This window comes from Alnus glutinosa, chromosome 1, assembly GCF_958979055.1.
Source record: "Alnus glutinosa chromosome 1, dhAlnGlut1.1, whole genome shotgun sequence".
Taxonomy (NCBI): Eukaryota; Viridiplantae; Streptophyta; class Magnoliopsida; order Fagales; family Betulaceae; genus Alnus; species Alnus glutinosa.
This window is the reverse complement of record NC_084886.1, coordinates 14042496-14062923: the sequence shown is the minus strand read 5'-3', so window position 1 is coordinate 14062923 and position 20428 is coordinate 14042496. Positions and strand designations below refer to the sequence as shown.

The 20428-nt window shown below is 38.7% G+C and overlaps 1 protein-coding gene across 1 annotated transcript; it reads right to left on the bottom strand.

The window, feature by feature from the left end:
- Positions 1 to 1406: 1406 nt before the first annotated feature.
- Positions 1407 to 10374, bottom strand: LOC133873981 (receptor-like protein 43). The gene is made up of 3 exons (XM_062311834.1): positions 9429 to 10374; positions 7065 to 8029; positions 1407 to 1795 (listed from the first exon to the last, which is right to left on the bottom strand). The coding sequence occupies exons 1-3, from the start codon at positions 10351 to 10353 to the stop codon at positions 1430 to 1432; spliced, it is 2256 nt and encodes a 751-aa protein (XP_062167818.1). The 5' UTR covers positions 10354 to 10374; the 3' UTR covers positions 1407 to 1429.
- Positions 10375 to 20428: the final 10054 nt, after the last annotated feature.

Genomic DNA, 20428 nt, shown 5'->3' with positions numbered 1-20428 from the left:
AAAAAAAATTCAAAAAAAAAAAAAACAAAAAAAAAAAAAAACTGAAGGGGCCGGCCACCCCCAAGCCACAGGGGGTGGCCTTTGGGCCACCCCTGGAAGATCTAGGGGTGGCCCGATGGCCACCCCAGGCCACTGGGGTGGCTCCGCGCCACCCCCGGCCACGGGGGGTGGCCGCGCGCCACCCCCTACGGCCATTGGGGGTGGCGCGCGGCCACCCCCAGTGGCTGGGGGCGGCCGGCCCCTTTAGTTTTTTTTTTTTTTTTTGAAATTTTTTTTTGAATTTTTTTTTAAAAAAATAAGTTTTTTTTTTTTAAAAAAAAAAAATTATATTTTTTTATTACGGTGGACACGTGTCGCCATCTTATTGGCGACACATGTCGTTGACGTGGCATTTGACGGAATCTGTTTAAAAATTTAACAGAATTTGACGTCAGGGATCGATTTGTGATTATTGCATATCACGAGGACCTCCCATGAACTTTTTAAACCATAGGGAGTGAAAAATAATTATGGTATACCACAGGGACTAACGGTGCAATTATCCCAAAAGAAAAAGGGTAATTCATATGATTTTTCAAAGAAATTTTGAATTTTAATCTTGTTTTAGAGAAGTTTTTGACTTGTGAAATTTAAAAAAATAAATAAATTGTATAGTCTAACTATGAAACAATAAAGAAAAATTTCAATGAAGAGGACTAGCAACAACAGAATTCCTACGTAATTTACTTTGAATAATATATGGAGGTAACAATTTTCTCTTGTTTAGAAGATCCCCGCCCGGCCGCTCCAACGTTCACCAAAAAAAAAGAAACAAATTGAAAAGATATTGGGCTGAAACTAAAGCACATTAGAATAGGAAGAAGGCTTAGTTTTACCCAATTCCCGAAGCCCATATTATGTTGATTATCCAAAAGCGGCCCATATAACGAATAACCCCACAAGCTACAAACTATTAGCATTCCAAATTCGGTGCTCTCACACGAACACATAGTAGATATGGAATTCAAATGGTTTACTTTAAATTGGGCTGTTATTATACTCAAAGGCCTCGTCGAAATGAGCTGCGATGAGTGACAAATTAAAGCTCGTTCCAGTATAAGAAACTCAGGAAAATTAACCTCGTTATTGGCAATATTAGTTTTAAATTGTAAGAATTCTCTTTTTTCTCTTATAGTTAATTGGTTTTGAGAAATAAAAAATAGCAACTTTTGGCCTTTAATATTTTTATGCCAGACATTATCTTGGACCAAAAAAAGAAGAGAAAAAGGTACTACATAAACTTATTGCATTCATATTTGTGGAGGCAACCAATTCCTTTCGGCTAGTACAATCATGCTATTCATTATCCCTCTAAACCATTAAAGGAAAAAAGGAAAGCCAATTTATTGCTGTTAAATGGCTAGGAAACACGTACCTTAGCTGATTATATTTAATTTCTGTATCTTCTCCGATTCACCCTTTTTCGCGTTGGCTGCTTGATTGCAAAAGTCTTCATAACCAAATCATGCTTCTTTGTGAACACAATTTGTCCAACAATAAGTCCAAATATGATTCCACAACCATATCCCATAACAACTACTTTCCAACTGAATTCAAACAAAAATGATGAGTTTTGATTCTTTTCAGAGGTTGGAGGTGGAGGTGGTGAGTCTTCTGAATTTTCACATTTCTTTGACAAAGGGCGTCCGCATAATTCAGAATTACCACTAAACGAACTGTCTGAGAATGTTTCAAACTGATTACCATGTGGTATAGGTCCCGTGAGATGATTATGGGAGACGTTGAAGAATGCGATGTTAAGGATCTGTTATCCACCTCCTCAATCAAAGGAAGCTGCCGAGAGAATTCTGCAGCAAATCATGCTGCAGATGAGTGTGTGCGCATAGCTCCAGCTCATGCAGTCAATTTTCCCAACTCATGCAACCAATCACGCAGCATGCAGACATGAAAGGAAATGCCTCAGCTATACAAGGCAGTCCACGCAGCATATCCAACTTAAGAAGGAAAGTGCAGACAACGAAGATCACCCACTAAGGAAACTTTCCTAATACACTCATCTCCAATATAGAATAGCTTGATTATATACACTGTCTTTCCTTTTCATCATGTATTCTCCCTGTATATATTGAGATGTTCATCTCATTGTAAATCATCGATTAATACAGCAATCATACTGATTTTCAAACTTGGTATCAGAGCCTCTATTGGCTAACCCCCCCTCCGATCCTATCACTAAGCTTCCCATCCATTGCGTCAATGGCTTCCTCATCTGCAGTTTCTGCCTCTTCATTTGTTGTCCCCAACATCACTTCCTTGGTGACAACCAAGCTTGAGGGTCCAAACAACTACATGAGTTGGACCACGCAGTTCATTCCTGCCTTAAGCACACACGACCTGCTAGGCATCATTGATGGCTCGGCAGTTTGTCCCTCCAAGTTCATTGCTGATGCAGAGGGCAAACCCACATCTACCATAAATCCAGATTTTCTGGTATGGCAGAAAAAGGACCAGTTTGTACTGGCCTGGCTAAATGCAACTCTCTCTGAGAAGGTCTTGTCCATGGTCTATGGACTCTCCACTGCACAACAGGTTTGGGCTCATCTTGCAAAAAGGTTTACACCCACCTCTCGGACCAGAATCACCAGCCTCAAGCGTCAGCTCCAGACCATCAACCAAGGCTCCAAAACCTGCACGGATTATCTCCTCACTGCCAAGAGCCTAGCTGACCAACTTGCAGCCATTGGCAAGGGAGTTGACGATGAAGATTTGATTTCCTATGTGATTGGAGGCCTCAACCCTTCATATCACACCTTTGTTACAACATTCAGTTATGGCAATCGCGACATAGCAGTCCCATTTGAAGATTTCCAAACTGAGTTGCTCAACTATGAACAACTCCTTGAAGTCCATCAGAAACCTCTTCAACCAGATGGAGGTCAGTTTGCTTTCCATCTTAACAGACAGAAAAACCAAAATCCTTCCAAGAAATACCGGGCTCCTCAATATGGCCGGCACCTACCTCGACAGTCCCACCATCAGCCCTTCTTTGCAGGGTCTCAACCTTCACAGCAGCAATCATCAATCTCTTCTAAGCATCCTGCTCACTTTCAGTATGAGAAATCTTCATCTTCTCACAATAGGCTTCCATGTCAGATTTGTGGAAAGATCAGTCACCAAGCCCTGGACTGCTACCATAGAATGGATTTTGCCTTCCAAGGTCGTCATCCCCCTGCTCAATTGGCCGCCATGGCTGCCTACACACCTGCCCCTCCTGAAGTTGAACAACCGTGGTACTTGGACAGCGGTGCTAATCATCATGTAACCTCTGAATTGGAGAAACTCTCACTACAACAGCAGCCTTACCAGGGTCAGGATCGTGTCACAGTAGGGAATGGAGGAGGCTTGCAGATTGCCAACACTGGTTCTTCACTCATCAATACCCCTACTTCTCAATTTTATCTTCACAAAATTTTACATTGTCCTAATGCTTCGGCTAACTTACTTTCTATCCAGCAATTTTGCAAAGATAACAACTGTTATTTTATCCTAACATCTACTCACTTTACCATTAAGGATATGCAGACCAAGGAGATTCTCTTGCAAGGGCCGAGTGAAGCAGGTCTCTACCCTATCTACCTCCAGCAACTCCAATCGAATAAAGTCCAATCCAGAGCTCCATTTCTCTCCTATGCAGCCTTCATTTCTCGCTTCACTGCCTTCCTAGGAGTCACTGCCTCGGCTGATATTTGGCACTCTAGACTTGGACATCCTTCAATTTCTGCCTTAAATAAATTGTTTCAGCAATCATTGCTGCCCTGTACTGGTTCTACTAAGATTAATAAAACTTGTGATTCCTGTCAAATTTCTAAAAGCAAAAAATTACCTTTTCCTGACTCTCATCGCCTCTCCACACAGCCTCTTGAGTTAATACACTCGGATGTGTGGACCTCCCCCATCTTGTCTCAAAGTGGTTGCAAATTCTATGTCTTGTTTATAGATGACTACTCCCGGTTTACATGGCTCTACCCATTGAGACAAAAATCTGATGTTCTTCCCTGTTTTGTGAAATTTAAAACTCTGGTTGAAAACATCTTCTCCTGCTCCATTAAACAGCTCCAAACTGACAATGGAGGAGAGTATGTGTCTATGGCCTTCAAGTCCTTCACTGACAATCATGGCATCCTTCACCGATTCACCTGCCCTTACACCTCGGAACAGAATGGTGTTTCTGAGCGCAAACACAGACATATCACCGAAACTGGTTTGACACTCTTGGCTCAATCTCACCTTTCCTCCACTTATTGGGTTGATGCCTTCCTCACAGCCGTATACTTGATCAACCGCCTTCCCACCCCTGTTTTAGATCACCATTCCCCTTACTTTAAACTCCTTCACAAACACCCTGATTACTCCCTTCTCAAGATATTTGGTTGTGCCTGCTACCCCCTTCTCAGACCATACGCTCCTCATAAACTTGCCTTTAGGAGCACAAGATGCATCTTCCTTGGCTACAGCAGCACCCAAAAAGGCTTTCGGTGTCTTGACATGCAAACTAACCGGGTTTATACCTCACGTCATGTTATCTTCGATGAGTTGCAGTTTCCAGCCCGCGAGCAACCTGCTTCCCAAGGCCCTGCAGTGGTTCCTCCTTCAAATGCTGCCTTCACACTTCCACCAGGTATCTCCTCTTCCTCACTTGTGTGCTTCCCTCCTACGGATATCCCTCCTTCTATTGAGCCTCCACTCTCCCCATCTTCCCCTCCTTCTAGTCCTATTGAGCCTCAGCCTCTCTCATCCCCCCCTGCCTCTAGTTCATGCCCTGTGTTAGGCCCTGCCCTTTCCCCTGACCCTGACACTCCAACTTCCCTGACCTCTCCTCCTGACTTAGGACCTACCTTAGACCCACCAATCTCTCCTATCTCGGCTCCCTCTCCCATTCCTGACTCCCCCTCCATTGCCACGCTACCTGCCTTACCCCTGGCTCCTGCCAATGCTCCACCTACTCATACCATGCTTACAAGATCCCATACCAATTCTCTCCGTCCTAAAACCTTTTCAGACTACAAGCTTTACTCCTCTACCAAATATCCCCTACTTGTACTGACCTCCACCACTCTTCCTGCCAAACCTAAGACCTTCCAACAAGCAGTGAAGAACCCCTGTTGGCTTGCTGCTATGCAAGCCGAATACCATGCCCTCATGACCAACAACACATGGACTTTATGTCCAAGGCCCTCCCACCAGAAAGTTGTTCGAAATAAGTGGGTTTTCAAGCTTAAACAAAGAGCTGATGGCACCATTGACAGGTATAAGGCCCGCCTTGTTGCCAAAGGGTTTGATCAGGAAGAGGGTGTGGACTTTCATGAGACCTTCAGCCCGGTCATTAAGCCAGCCACAATCCGTCTGGTGTTAGCCCTTGCTGTGCATTTTAATTGGGTTATTCATCAGCTTGACATCTCCAACGCATTTCTCCATGGCCACCTTGAAGAGGAGGTCCTCATGGAACAACCTAAAGGGTTCGAGGATCCCCAATTTCCTGATCATGTATGCAGGCTCCGGAAGTCCATTTATGGCCTGAAACAGGCACCTAGGGCCTGGTTCATGCGCCTTTCTCAAGCCCTTTTGGAACTCGGTTTCAGCAGCTCAGCTGTAGACACTTCTCTGTTCATGTTTCATATGCATTCTATACATGTATTTGTTCTCATCTATGTGGATGACATCCTTGTCTCCAGCAACTCTTCCTCTGCTGTTTCAGGTCTCATTGCTCACCTTCAACAGGACTTTGCTGTCAAAGACTTGGGGCCTCTTTCCTATTTTTTGGGCATTCAAGTCACCCGGCTGCCCAATGCTCTCCACCTCAATCAAAGCAAATATGTATCTGATCTTCTGCATTGGATACACATGGAAGGAGCTAAGCCTGCCTCCACACTGTGCTCCACTGACCGAAAACTCTCCAGGTTTGATGGGGATCCACTCACTGACCCCTCTGAATATCGACACATTGTGGGAGCTTTGCAATATTGCACCCTCACCCGCCCTGACATCGCCTACAGCGTAAACCAACTCTGTCAGTTTCTGCACTCTCCCACCACTGTCCATATGGTTGCTGCCAAGCGTGTTCTACGCTACTTGAAAGGTACCGTGGAGTTTGGTCTCCATTACACTCGCGGCTCCTTGCACCTCAATGGTTACTGTGATTCCGATTGGGCCGGAAGCCCTGACGATCGCAAATCAACTACTGGTTATGGTATTTACCTCGGGCCCTGCCTCATATCTTGGGCTGCCAAGAAACAAGCTGTTATTGCAAGATCGAGCACCGAAGCCGAGTATCGATCCATGGCTCTCACTGTTGCTGAAATGTATTGGCTTCGTATGCTCTTCCAAGAGCTTCGAGTTCCTCTCCTTCAAACTCCATGTCTTTGGGTTGATAACCTTGGAGCTCTCTCCCTCTCCTCGAATCCAGTGTTTCACGCACGCACGAAACACATCGAGGTGGACTATCATTTTATTCGCGAGAAAATCTTCAACAAAGATCTCTTGGCTCGCTACATCTCTACCCATTCTCAGCCTTCGGATATTTTCACCAAAGGCCTGTCCAAGGCCCGGTTTCTTCTTCTTCGTGGCAAGTTGATGGTTGATTCTATCCCCATCAACTTGAGCGGGGATGTTAAGGATCTGTTATCCACCTCCTCAATCAAAGGAAGCTGCCGAGAGAATTCTGCAGCAAATCATGCTGCAGATGAGTGTGTGCGCATAGCTCCAGCTCATGCAGTCAATTTCCCCAACTCATGCAACCAATCACGCAGCATGCAGACATGAAAGGAAATGCCTCAGCTATACAAGGCAGTCCACGCAGCATATCCAACTTAAGAAGGAAAGTGCAGACAACGAAGATCACCCACTAAGGAAACTTTCTTAATACACTCATCTCCAATATAGAATAGCTTGATTATATACACTGTCTTTCCTTTTCATCATGTATTCTCCCTGTATATATTGAGATGTTCATCTCATTGTAAATCATCGATTAATACAGCAATCATATTGATTTTCAAACTTGCGAGAAATGTGAGTTGCACAAGCTGCAAAGGGATCACACCAGACAACTTGTTTTGAGCAAAGTCCAATACTTCTAGATTTGTCAAGTTCACCAAGGAAGAAGGGATAGGACCCGTGAGAAAGTTATTGGAAAGGTTAAGCACCTGAAGTCCTTTTAGATACCCCACAACTTCTGAAATTTCTCCTTCAAACCGATTGTTGGACAAATCAATAGCTACGAAGACATCTGAGATTTTTTTGTATACCCTTTCTGTGCCTTTGTAAGTAAATGTCATTGAGTAAACGAAGGAGATATCCCATCTGGTTCCTGGTATTGAGAAACTTCCATTTGCTTTCATATACATGAAACCTTTAACATCATGGATTTGCATGGCTTTCCAATTTTGAAAGTATTGAGAGGGCAACTTACCAGTAATGTCATTATTTGAGACGTCAATGATGTGTACGTTTGAGAAATCAAAATTGCTATTAAGATTTTCCATTGCACCATAGATTCCATTAGATCGCAAAATGAGAACCCTCAACTTTGGAAGAATGCCCAACCAAAAAGGGAAAGTATCATTCATCTGATTATGTCCCAAATTAAGAGCTTCAAGCATGGTACAATTGGCCAGTGATCTTGGTAGACGCCCCTGTAATTGATTTTGACTAAAATGAATCATCTTCAATTTGTTTCCTTCTGCGAATGTTTCGGGAATAGTTCCATGGAATCCATTGTCATGTAGATTTAGAACTGAGAGAGAGTCACTCAAGTTGCCTAAACATTGCGGAAGCAAGCCACTCAAGTAATTGTTTGACCCGTCAAGAAAAACAATTGAACTTAGATTGCAAATCAATTGTGGGATTTCTCCGGTCAGTTTGTTGTTTGAGACTGCATACCCAACTATAGAAGGTGGTGGGATTGGGAGCGGCCCTCGAAGCAAGTTAGAACGAAGCGCCAAAATACCTAGATTAGTCCAGGGGAGAAAAACTGGAAGTTGATCAAAACCAGTTAAAGAGTTGAAACTCAGCGTTAAAGACCAGAGAGTTTCTTTACTTAAATTCCACATCCATTTTGGAATTTGGCCGTGAATTTTGTTTTTAGAAAGATCCAAACTCTCCAACTCATCTTGGTTCCTTAGGAAGTCTGGAAACTCGCTCAAGTCACAAGAAGCTAGATTTAAAATTTCAAATTTTGGAAGAGTTACGTTGGTTCTTGGCTTTGTAAGCAATGAAATTTTGTTGTTGGATAGTTGGAGCTAGGGATGTAAATAAGCTAGTTCGTTCGACAGCCCGCTCGATACCCGCTCGGTTTAGCCCGATCCGAACTTGAGCTCGATACTGTAGAAACTCGATCGTTACTGTTGAAACCCGCTCGATTAGTAAGTGATACATACCCGACTCGCTCGACAAAACTCGATAGGGGCTCGCGAGCTCAACTCGTTTAAAGCTCGACCGGATTGCTCGCCCGACTCGTTAGTTCGACTCGTTAGCTCGTTCATATCTTACATATATATTAGTAAATAGTAAATATAGTATAATATATATAGTATTACATATTAATTATAATACTTTAATAACAATATTTAGTATGTTAAATTAACATATTAAGTTATTAATAGTTAGTATATAACAATATAACAATATTAAATAGTTAGCATATATATATAAACACATATATCACATTACACATGGTTAACAATAGTTATATATTATACTTATATTATAGTTACTTAGGTATATAGAATATATTAGACTTACTATTTGTTCACATTATCCATATACCATTGTTTATACTCTGTAATTATATATAATAACATATTATTAATTTGTTACTTATAAACTATAGTTATGTAATATATTTTATAATATGCCTTATATACTTACATATTATATATTTATGTTATTAATAAATGCATAGAGGTTGTTCATAAACTTGGGCTTGAATTCTGCTTTGATCACTCATTGAAAAATTTAATAGTTTACATCGAGCTCTAGTTGAGCCGAGCTTGTCCAGTAACCCGGCTCGGCTCGAATGTCATTTTCAACGAACTCGAGCTTGAGCTCAAACTCGCCCGAGTTTTAAACGAGCCGAGCTTGAACATGTAATTTATAGCTCGGCTCGAATTCGAGCTCGACTATTTAGGCTCGACTCATAAACGAGCCAGTCTTGAAATCTTCAAACTCGACTCGACTCGGCTCGATTACATCCCTAGTTGGAGCCACTTGAGGTTTTTGAGTTTCAGAAACAAGTCAAATTCCACCATGCCACTCAAGTGATTAGAATATAGATTGAGATCTTCAAGATTCATAAGGCTAGATATTGACTGTGGAATTGAACCATGCAACCCATTAAATGCTAGGTTTACTGTCTTTAGTTGGGTAGTTACCAAATGCAGACGGTATTGACCCAGAGAAATTGCAAAAGGTAACAGCAAAATATTTTAAGGACTCAAGGTTACCAATTGAATTCGGTAGCTCACCAGAGAAACTCGTGTAACGAAGTCGCAATGATTCAAGGGGGCTGCTTCTGTTAAAATCCGGCATACTTCCAATGAGATATGGATTGTCTCCCACAAGAAGAGATGAAAGATTGGGTAGATGGAAAATTCTTGTGGGAAACTCACCATGCAAGCCACATTCTTCTAGAAATAGAGATGTTAAAGAAGATAAGTTTGCCAAGATATTGGGTACAGTAGATGATATGTCAACCTCACTAAGATGTAGTTCTTTCAAGTTTGTTAACTTCTGTGCTATACTTCTGAGGCCATGCTTTTGGAGTTTCAATCGGTAATTGAATGAGAGATCTAGGGAAACTAAGTTAGAGAGCTCTAAAATTTCTGAAGTGATCAGACCAGAAAATGCGGAGCGAGAGAGATTGAGGTTTGTCAGCCTCGAAAGTTGTCTAAAAGTAGTTGGGATACGAGAAAAATTGAAGTGATTGTGGGCAAGATTAAGGCTTTGGAGGTGAACAAGCTGGAAGAGATTGCTATTGGAGTTGAAAGAGCCATAAAGACAGCTGCTGCTGAGGTCGAGACTGATCACATGACCCGTGTCCTCATTGCACTTGACACCACGCCACCTGCAGCAATCGCCGCTTTCATGCTTCCACAACAAAACCTTCGGATAAGCGGAGGAATCATCAGATGCAGACTTATTGATGGTAAAGCTTTCCTTGAATTTCAACAAGGCGAAGCTCTCATCATCATGGCACAGTGACTGCACAGAAGAAAAGAAGCCAGCAAATATAAGATAAAACAAGGAAACCGAAAGAAAAAAGCGCATGAAGGCAAGCAGAGAAGGTGATAAACCCATAGTATGGTGTACTGAATTTTGTTTAGCTATTAGATGAGCGTACATGGAAGTGAATGTTAGGAGCTTTTATAGACTCACAAAGTCTGAACCGGAAGTCTTGTGCATTCAAAATCTTAGACGCGGAGCTCCCGTGGCCTCCTCAAACTTTTCAAATTCTGAAGTGGTAAAGCTTAAGAGGGCAGTGGGGCCATACGGATTAGGATTCACTAATAAAGCTGTAAAGGAGTGTTTATTACACATTGACCATTCAGTTATATCGATTGGCTTTGGCTCTCGGTAGTTATGATTGATTACGTGGCAGCAGCAGTAGCCGTTGGTTACGTGGTTTGAGTGACGACAAAACACGCTACAATTGCTCTCATGCCCTTTCCTTACCACCTTCACTCGCTACAATAACTGTTCTCCTGCCGTATAGAAAGTTAATGTGAAAGCAAAAAAGTGTTCTCTCTGTCTGCCGGCCACTTCCTTTCTCCCTCTTTTTTTCTTTTTTTGAAAAGCCTTTCTCCCTCTTTTTTTGACTATGCGTTCTCGGCGAAATTTCTCAGAGCATATACCCCTCTTTAAGTGGGTGAGTCCACATGTTTTCCACATGTGGATCATCCATGTAACCTCTTTTTCCATTTATTTAGAAAAAAAAAAAAGAAGAAAAAAAAGTGGGTGAGTGATTGCGTGAAAGCTGCGGGTCTGTTTGGCAACAGGGTGGAATTAAAATTTTCTCTATTATTCTCTACTTTTTTCAAAAACAAATCATATTTTATTCAACTTTTTCAATTTTTTTCAAATTTTATCTCACAAAATCAAACCTTGAAATTCGTGCAGTGAATTAGAATTCAATTCTAATTCCTAAAAATTCAATTTCCAAACGAAATTATTCTTAATTTAATGCGTATTCTTAATATAAGAAAATACATTTTATTTGCACTTATTTCAAAATTATCATTTTTTAATTCGAGTTTCTAAGCTGAACTGAAATATAACGTCCATTTTCTTGAAAGATTTCCCACTCATTTGAATCATATATAGCTTAAGAGGGGCAGTGGCCTATATGGATTATGATTTTCTATAATTATTTGTTTAAATTTGAGAGAATTCGAGCAGGTAATTATGAGAAATCACTTATGGAACTTACCCGAGTAAATAAAAATTGGACTGAGTAACCATTTATCCGGTCAGGTGAGTTCCATAAGTGATCTTTTACAATCACCTGTTCGAATTCTCTCAAATTTAAACAAATAATTATAAAAAATCTTGATCCGAGCCATACCATCTCCACCAAACGACTTGACTAGAAATGACATTAAAATAAGCACAACGTACTATGGATTCCACCGCCTCCTAGTGTCAATCGTGGTTAGTCTTTTTTTATTAAAAAAAAAAATAAAATCATGTGAGCTTAGCATTTCTTTTCTGGACACAAATGTGGGCCCGAGTGTCCACATGGTTCACGCTTAAATGCAATATCTGAATATAAATGATTATTGTACAACTTTCGTATAACTTTTATACAACTCAAACAAATTGAAAGTCACATTATTCACATTCAGAAGAAAAAGAAAAAAAAAATTCGTAAATTCTTGAAAAGTCTCACTTCTTTACTCTTTTTAAAAGCCTTCATGAAATCACTCCAATGTGCACAATTTGTCTCCAACGTTTATTTGAATTGAATGTTTTAAAAAATATTGTCCCTAAAAAAATGTTTAGAAAAATATGAAAAAGTCTTCAAAGTGCATAAATTTTCATTATTTGCGTTGTGCATAATAGGTAGAATTACATCATCGGTGCGTCTTCAATGTCCAACAATTTTTCGCATTATGTTGTATTACAAATAAATTTTCATATAACTTATTTCCACTTTTCTCTTTATTTTTCTTTAAATCTTATTATTACATGTCTTTGAATCAAGTGATAAGTCATTCTATATCTAATAAGTTATAAAAAGAAAAAGGTTTTAAAATACATTTTACAAATAGAAGAAACTGTTTTAATTGACAGATTAAATTAATATATGTATATATATATATATAAATAAATAATATAAATATTAAAATAAATTTAATTAATAATTAAGTATAAGAAAATAGGCTCACTTAAATTTGTGGCCTTAGGCCTCAAAATTTATCGAGTCGGCCCTATTTCCAACAACCAAACCTTCCGAGTAATTCAAGAGTTTGGGAATTGAAAAGAGAAACAATGTTGAATGGAAAACACTTTCCATCCCCCACCCCCAAAATATATATATATATATATATATATATAATTTGAAAACCTATATTTTTTTGTAGAAAAGTATAAGCAATTAAGGTCCATGACAATGATTAATTCAAGAATCATTTATGGGATGACAAACATATATATGTATGGCCGGAAACTTAGTTGTAATTGGGTTATCCGAAATTCTTTTTTAATTTTTTTGACATGTTCACATAAGAAGAGGAATGGAGATTCGAACTTGTGACTTCCACTTTATGAAGTATAATCCCCCGGTTGATATTTGAGCTTCCTCTTGGAAACGGTTATCCTTAATTCCTTATATCCACCACTCATTCCTTTGTACGTACTTGTTTTTATCTCATGACTTCAAGTCAAGTCAAGTCGTCTCAAATTAGAAAAAAGAAAAAGAAAAAAGAAAAAAAAAAGAAGAGGATGTTGATGTTGCTGTTGGTCCAGTGGTCCTTATTATCATATAATATTATGGAGCAGTGATACATAGGGACAAACAACCGTCCCCCATCAGCTTCTTTTATTTTTTTTGCTTTTAAAAAAATAAAAAGGGGTGATGGGGGATGGGGGATGGTTGTTTGTCCCCCACCTATCATTTTCCAATATTATGATACACCCTTTATATGCATGCTTATTCATCGGATAGCATAAAAAGGACACTAAAAGAAAATTTTTGGTCACATAGATAAAAATGTAAATACATACATTAATATTTGTAAGCTAACATATATAAAATAAAACCAATTATATGAGATATTTAATTAAAACGGCAACAAAATTACTATTCAAAACTGTTGTAATCGATCATCTTCTCGTCTTTCTTTTAAACAAGTTGCCACTCTGGAGATCGACCCAACTGTTTGTACACATCCTCTTGTGCTCGACTCCTCCACGCTTCCTCCCCTTATTGCTTTCAAGTGCTTTGATTTTCTAAAGAAATAAAACAAAACGTGAAATTTAAATAATTACTATTATTAATTTAAGGGAAAAACTACAAGAGAATGAAAAATAGAAAAACAAAGGTTTATAAAAATATTCAAAAAAAAAAAAAAAAACAGCTAATTAAGCAAAGAAGCATGCAAATAGATCGAAAAGGAATGAGATTTAACTGGACGTAGTCAACAAAATCCTGCAGCTGGCATTTTGATCTTTTCAAGACTTAGTAGGTAGGGTGAATGATGGAGACATAATTAGTAATGAGATTTAGTAGTGACCAAAATGATTAAGAGTTAGAAAATTAGTTGTGAAGAAATAATAATAATTATTATTATTATTTTAAGTACTAAATAGGGAAAGATAAAATTAAGGAACCAAAAAAGAAGAAAGAAATTTCATTTCCAAAACAGGGAGAAAAGGAACTAGAGTTAAAAGAGAAAATGAGAATGTAGGTAGATGAGAATCTAGTTGTGGCTCAATTTGTCACATTGTGGGCATAAAAATTTGCACTTCGATTGACATAACTAGTTGCCCAACTAGTAGCATGGGGAATGGTAGATAGAATATTGGAGACAGTAGACGAAATTCTCCAATCTTGTGTGATATCAGGATGATTAAGAGCTAAGGTCACAATTAGGAAATTACCTTCTAAAATAACTGAAAACAGATTCAAAGATAGAGCCAAACGAGCTGCCAATAAAGCCACATTAGCCTCAGCCATAATAGCTGGACATGGCAGACTAATAATAGTAGAGCACTAAATAATAGAACCTGTAGAATCACGACATACTGCAGTTTGAACTGAGAAAGAAAGGCGAATAGCTGTATCATAATTAATCTTGTAAAACGGCAAAATAGGAACTTTTCAAACAGCTCGATGAGGAACAAGCTTATTGTTCCAAGCTGAATGATGGTCCAAGCAGAGATATCTAAAGCATTTGGAATTAAATCCTCATGAATAGCTTTATTTCTAGCAAATCAATTTGATCACAAGCAGTGGAAGCAAAAATTTGAAATAGGAATCCCAATAGTTTATAGATGCAGAATTATAGACAACCAATCAGACAAAGAATCAATACGAAGAGCAAGGAGGCTATCCAGAGGCCAAAAATAATTCCTCCAAACCATCCGAGCAATCGGACATGTAAAAAATAAATGTAACATGGAATCAGTAGGAAAGGAACAAAGAGAGCAAGAAATGTCTGTTGGAGAAGAGGGAATGGAAAAACAAATACAACTCTTAGTAGGGAAAATATTCCAAACCAGTTGTGAAGAGATAATTAGTAGGTCAAGACGTCAACTCCAAAAACCAAATCCCGCAAGTAAGTTAGGATCTGGGAATTGAAAGGAAAAATCGTTTTAAGATCAAGATCTCCGATGGAAGAGCTTCCCACCTCCCCCTTCCCTAAACAAAAAGCAAAAAATCAAAATCAAAATCAAAACCTAAAACAGTTATTAGAAAAGTATAAGCAATTAATGTCCATGACAATATTAACTAAGGCTCCATTTATTTTGGCGTAAAATAGTTTTTGGTAAATATTTTTTGAATTTTTTCGGTTTTTGGTGCGACAAAAAATAATAGTCAAACCGAAAATATTTTCGGTTTGACTAAAAGAGCTTCTTTAGTCTCGAAAAACAAGTTTCACTTTTAAATTCTATAAAACATTTTCGATTGACCAGAAAAACCTTCTTTAAGTTGCATAAAATGGTTTTTTTTTTTCTAAAAAAAAAAAAATGCGTAAACAATTTTTCGAGTCTTAACCCACAATATTCTCTCTCTCTCTCTCTCTCTCTCTCTCTCTCTCTCTCTCTCTCTCTCTCTCTCTCTCTCTCTCTCTCTCTCTCTCTCTCTCTCTCTCTCAGTTCATTAATCGTCATCTTTGTCAATAGTCACCAAACACTGTAGTCAAAGATTGTCGGAAGTCGTTGCCCGCCTCCAACTATCGTCGTCGTCATGGATTTTCCGTACGAGCCAAACACTAAAAAATATTTTCAGTTAAAATCATTTTTTTAAAAATCATCTTTCAAAAAAATAATTTAAACTGAAAACATTTTTTGTCAAAATAAACTCCGCTTTAGTAATGACTAAGACAAAGTAGATTGTAAATAGGATTTTGTTAATTTTAGTTTCAAAAAACTTGTTCTTATATAGGATTAAATACATTTGACCCCCCTGTGGTTTAATGACTATATTTTTTGCCTCTTGTGGCTCATTTCATATCGTAGATGACACCTCGTTTATGATTAAAGACGAAGATGATACTTCTGTCCAAAAATTGATGGAAGTCCACGCCAATATCTTTCAGAAGCTAACACGTGTCATATGCATAATTAAAAATAATAAAAAAAAATACTAAAAACTTTTAAAAAAATAAAAGCTTTAAAGAATTGAAGAGAAAAGAGGGGTGGCCCACGGCCGGTTTGGGGGTGGTCGAACCACCCCCATGGGTTGGAGATCCCATGAATGGGGTTTAGTGGGAAACGAGCAGAGGGTTTTGGATGGATGGTTGTGGCTGTTTGACCGACACCTTCTAGCACTAAAGGATTTTATGGTTAGCAAAACAGGTTATCATGTCGGGTTCGGGTCGACTCGGTTGACCCGCCAACCTGTTTAGGCCAACTCGAACCCGACACGACACAATTAGCTAAACGGGTTGGGCGGGTCAACCCGTTTAGCTAAACATGTCATAAACTGGTTTTCGGGTCAACTCACGGTTTGACTCGTTTATAAATGTGTCATAAACGGGTCGTTTATGACCCGAACCCATTTAACATAAACTCAAGTCCTATAATTTCGTGTCGTATTCATGTCAGATTCACAAGTCGTATCAAAAATTGCCAACCCTAGAGGAATTTGATGGCAATACGGTACCAACACAAATGACCCTCACTCGGGCGGCTTTTTGGCTCCAGGTTGACAAAATGACACTGGGATGCATAAGCTAGGAGGTAGGCTACATTATCGGAGCATCTTTGGGGAAGGTAGAAGCGGAGGAAGTGAAGGAAGATGGGATCGGGTGAGAAATTTTTTGAGAATTATGGTGAAATTGACCTGACCAAGTCGCTGGAGAGAGGGAGAGCTCTCAAATTTTGAGGGAAGAAGCATTGGGTCTCCTTTAGGTACAAGAAGTTACCCAGATTTTGCTTCGTATGTGGCGTCTCAAAACATGGGTTGAATGGATGTCTGGTCGAGGTCATGGAAGTAGCGAACGAGAAGCCATATGGGGTGTGGCTGAGGGCAAACTCATCGTCACGATTGGTTGGGGGATTCTCTGATGGCAAACCATTGCAGATAGTAACTCCAAAAGGGCCTTCCAGTGGAGCTGCGATGGAGCAATCAAAAGAGGGCGTCAAGCAAACTGAACTGGGATTGACGAAGACAGTTCTGGAAACTTCCAAAACTAGATTTGATTCGAAAATCTCTAGAGGACCGGTTGCTATTTTTGAGACATTAGGGGATTGTTGTTTGTGGGTAGCTCAGGAATGGGGCGAGATTGGGAAGAAAAAAAGGAAAGATATGGGTAGGGGTGTGATTTGGAGGTGGTTCGGCCACCCCCAAACCGGTCATGGGGGTCGCTCAGCCACCCCATTGGCAAAATGGGGGTGCCCGGTCACCCCTATTTTGTCCAAAGGGGTGGCTCTCTCTATGTTTTTTTTTTTTTTTTTTTCTATTTTTTGTTTTTATTTTTTAAAGCTTTTATTATTTTTTTAAGTTGTTGTTATTATTATTATTATTATTATTATTTAATTAGGCATAGGACACGTGTCAACTTCTTAGAGGTGTTGAAGTGGACTTCCGTCAATTTTTAGACAGAAGTTTGGATTGAGGTATCATCTCCGTCTTTAGTCATAAATGAGGTACCATATACGATACGAAATGAACCACAAGGGACAAAAAATAAAGTCTTTAAAATTCATGGGGCAAAAACGTATTTAACCCTTTTATATAAGCAACAATAAGACGTGAAATTGAAAGAAAAAATACATGAAAGAAATTGAAGAGGTATTGAGTCGAAATTGAAGCCCAATAGGACGTGAACAAGCCCAGTTTTACCCAATTGTACAAAGCTCATAGCATGATGAGTATGACAAAAAAAATGAGTAATTCTATCTGGCAAACAATCGTCCATCAAAGGTCCATCTCCAGCCGACGAGGCACCATGCCACGCCAACCCTCATTTAAAAAAATAAATAAAAAATTTGAAATCCAGAGTTTAGAACAAATAGTTCAACCTTTTTCTTCCCCAAATCTTTCCCTCCTTCCTCTCTCCATCTCCTCCCTCCACCCTACCGACTGCCACCCACGAGCCCACCACCCATGAGCTCACCATTGTCGACCACCAGCTACCATCGCCAACCACCGATATGTCCAGCTCCATCTCTGGATCTCCAACCAAAAGATACTGTGTGTTCTCCATCTCCGAATCTCCAGCCAAAAGGTACCGTGCATTTTCCATCTCTGGTTTGGCTCCAACAAATCCAATGACCCAATTAACCACCATGCAGCCATGAGGAGCCCCAGCCAAACCACCACCACCGTCGAGGAGCCCATCCACCGTAAGGTTTTCTTAAGCCTCGTTTGGTTTGCGGAATAAGTATTCTATTGAGAAATTGAATAATTATTACCAGGAATAGAAGATAGTGGAATGGAATGGCTATTCCTACTTTTTAGTTTAGTAACAATTCATATATTTTAATTGGAATCCAATCAAAATTATTAAAAAAAACCCCCCACATTATTATTATTATTATTATTATTATATATATAAAAAAAAAAAAAAAACCAAGTGGGTGGCCGACCACCCACCAAAGAGTCAGGGGTGGCGGAACGCCTTGGGAGTCCGCCACGAGGCGTTCTGGGTGTGGTGATAGCACCCCTACCTCCTTATGTGGCTGGTTGATCGCCCTAATGGGTGATCAGCCAGCCACAATAAGGGTTTGTTTTCTTCTTTTTTCTTTTTTTCTTTTTTTTTTTTTTTTTTTTTTTTAAAAAAAAAAAAAAAAGAGAGAAAATATAAAATAATGAGTGATTTTTTTTTTTTTTTTTTTTTTTTGTAGAAAATGTAGTCTATTCCTATAGGAATAACTATTCCTTTTATTTTCTAGAGGAATATGTATTCCTCTTCGTAAAGGAATAGTTATTCCAATATGAATAACTATTCCATAAAATAAACCCTTACCAAACAAAAGAATGATTATTCTTATGAAAAGTTACTCCATTCTAGGAGTATATTCCGCAAATCAAACAAAGCCTTAGATTTTTTTGATCTTTCCTTTTGATTTTCTCTCCAGATCTGGTTCTTTTAGTTGTTTTTGGGTGAGATTTGGTTGTCCAGTAGATATGGGAGCATCATGGCTAAGATTCACTTCTTATTTTTGGATTTGATTTTTTGAGTTGTTTTTTGATCTAGAACAATCTAGTTGGGTCTGAATCTCATAATTTTAAGGTTTCTATAGAAACTTTAGATTGTTTAAATCGGCGAAACGGTTTGAAAGTGAAACCTCAAAACGATGGACTATGTGGTTAGTGATTGAATGGCAAAATGGCTTTTGAAAGTTTTGGAAGTTTGTCAAATTTTATAATCCTTGTGTAGAGAAAATATTGTAATAAATAAGGTGCAAACTAATCAAGTGTTGTGAAAATATGGCGGATGATTAGTCAAAGTGGCAAAAAAAATCTAATGAAAATAAGCACTGTGCAGTACCATACACATGGATTGTTTGATTGAAAATCTTCTTAAACTTTCTTTTCAACAAACGTGCTTGAAAAACCACCAGAATAGTGATGTTCGTGACATAGCCAAACTAGGACCCGTTTTGAGAAAGTCTTCCAAAAACTATTTTCTGTTATATGTACTTGAAAAGTTTTAATAAGAATTCTTTCATTTTCTAAAGAAATAAATTTTAAATTAGTTCTAAAGACGATAATAATTAGGAGCTTATTTGGGTGTGCGATTTTTTTTATTATTATTATTGAAAATTGTGAATGCTGAGGAAATTTATTTTTTAAAATTATATTTGAATGGTTTAAAAAATTTGAGACAAAATTAAAAAAAAAAATAGATAAAACTTTAGTAGAATTTAAATTTTAAAAATCAATCCAAACATGTTTTTCAAAAATAATAAAACAAATAAGTTACCTAAACATGCCCTAGGAGGTCAGGAGGCCAATATTTCCAACAAACTAAACCTTTCAAGTAAATCATGAGTTGGGAATTGAAAGAGCTAGGGAAACAATGTTGAATGGAAGACATTTCCCATTCCAGCCCCACCCCCGCCCCCAACAAAAAAAAAAAATTTGAAAACCTAATTTTTTATTTTTATTTTTTTTTTATTTTGTAAAAAAGCATAAGCAATTAATGTCCATGACAATATTGATTAATTCCAGAATCAATTATGGGATGAGTCGGATGACAAACATATATATGTACGGCCAGAAACTTCGTCGAAATTGGGTGCTTCTTTTGATATGTGCTTTTTTTTTTTAGACCCTTTTGTCTTTATCTTAAAAAGAAGGAAATAGGAAAACACTTATCTGTGATTCTGGCAAAGGTGCAGGTCATCACCCCTCAAGCTCCAGTTTCACCTTTTTGATTTGTAAACTCCGACCCTCTGGAGAAGAAACTTCTTTTGCCAAATCACATGGGCTCCACCCGTAAGCTCAGCTATACGTGTCTTGGCTTATTTGTTTGCCTGCACTTACTTTTGACGTGGCATTTATCGTATGGGATTTGATTTTTACACTACACCATCACAACAATCACACAACAATCCATCACATAAGGGTGGGCTTCACACACTGAGGCCCACCCTCATGTGAGGAGTTGTTGTATTGGTGTTGTAAATTTAACATTTTCCTTATCGTATTGTTGGGAGTTTCGGCTTGGCAGCCGAGAGAAGTCAGGGTGCGATCTTGTGC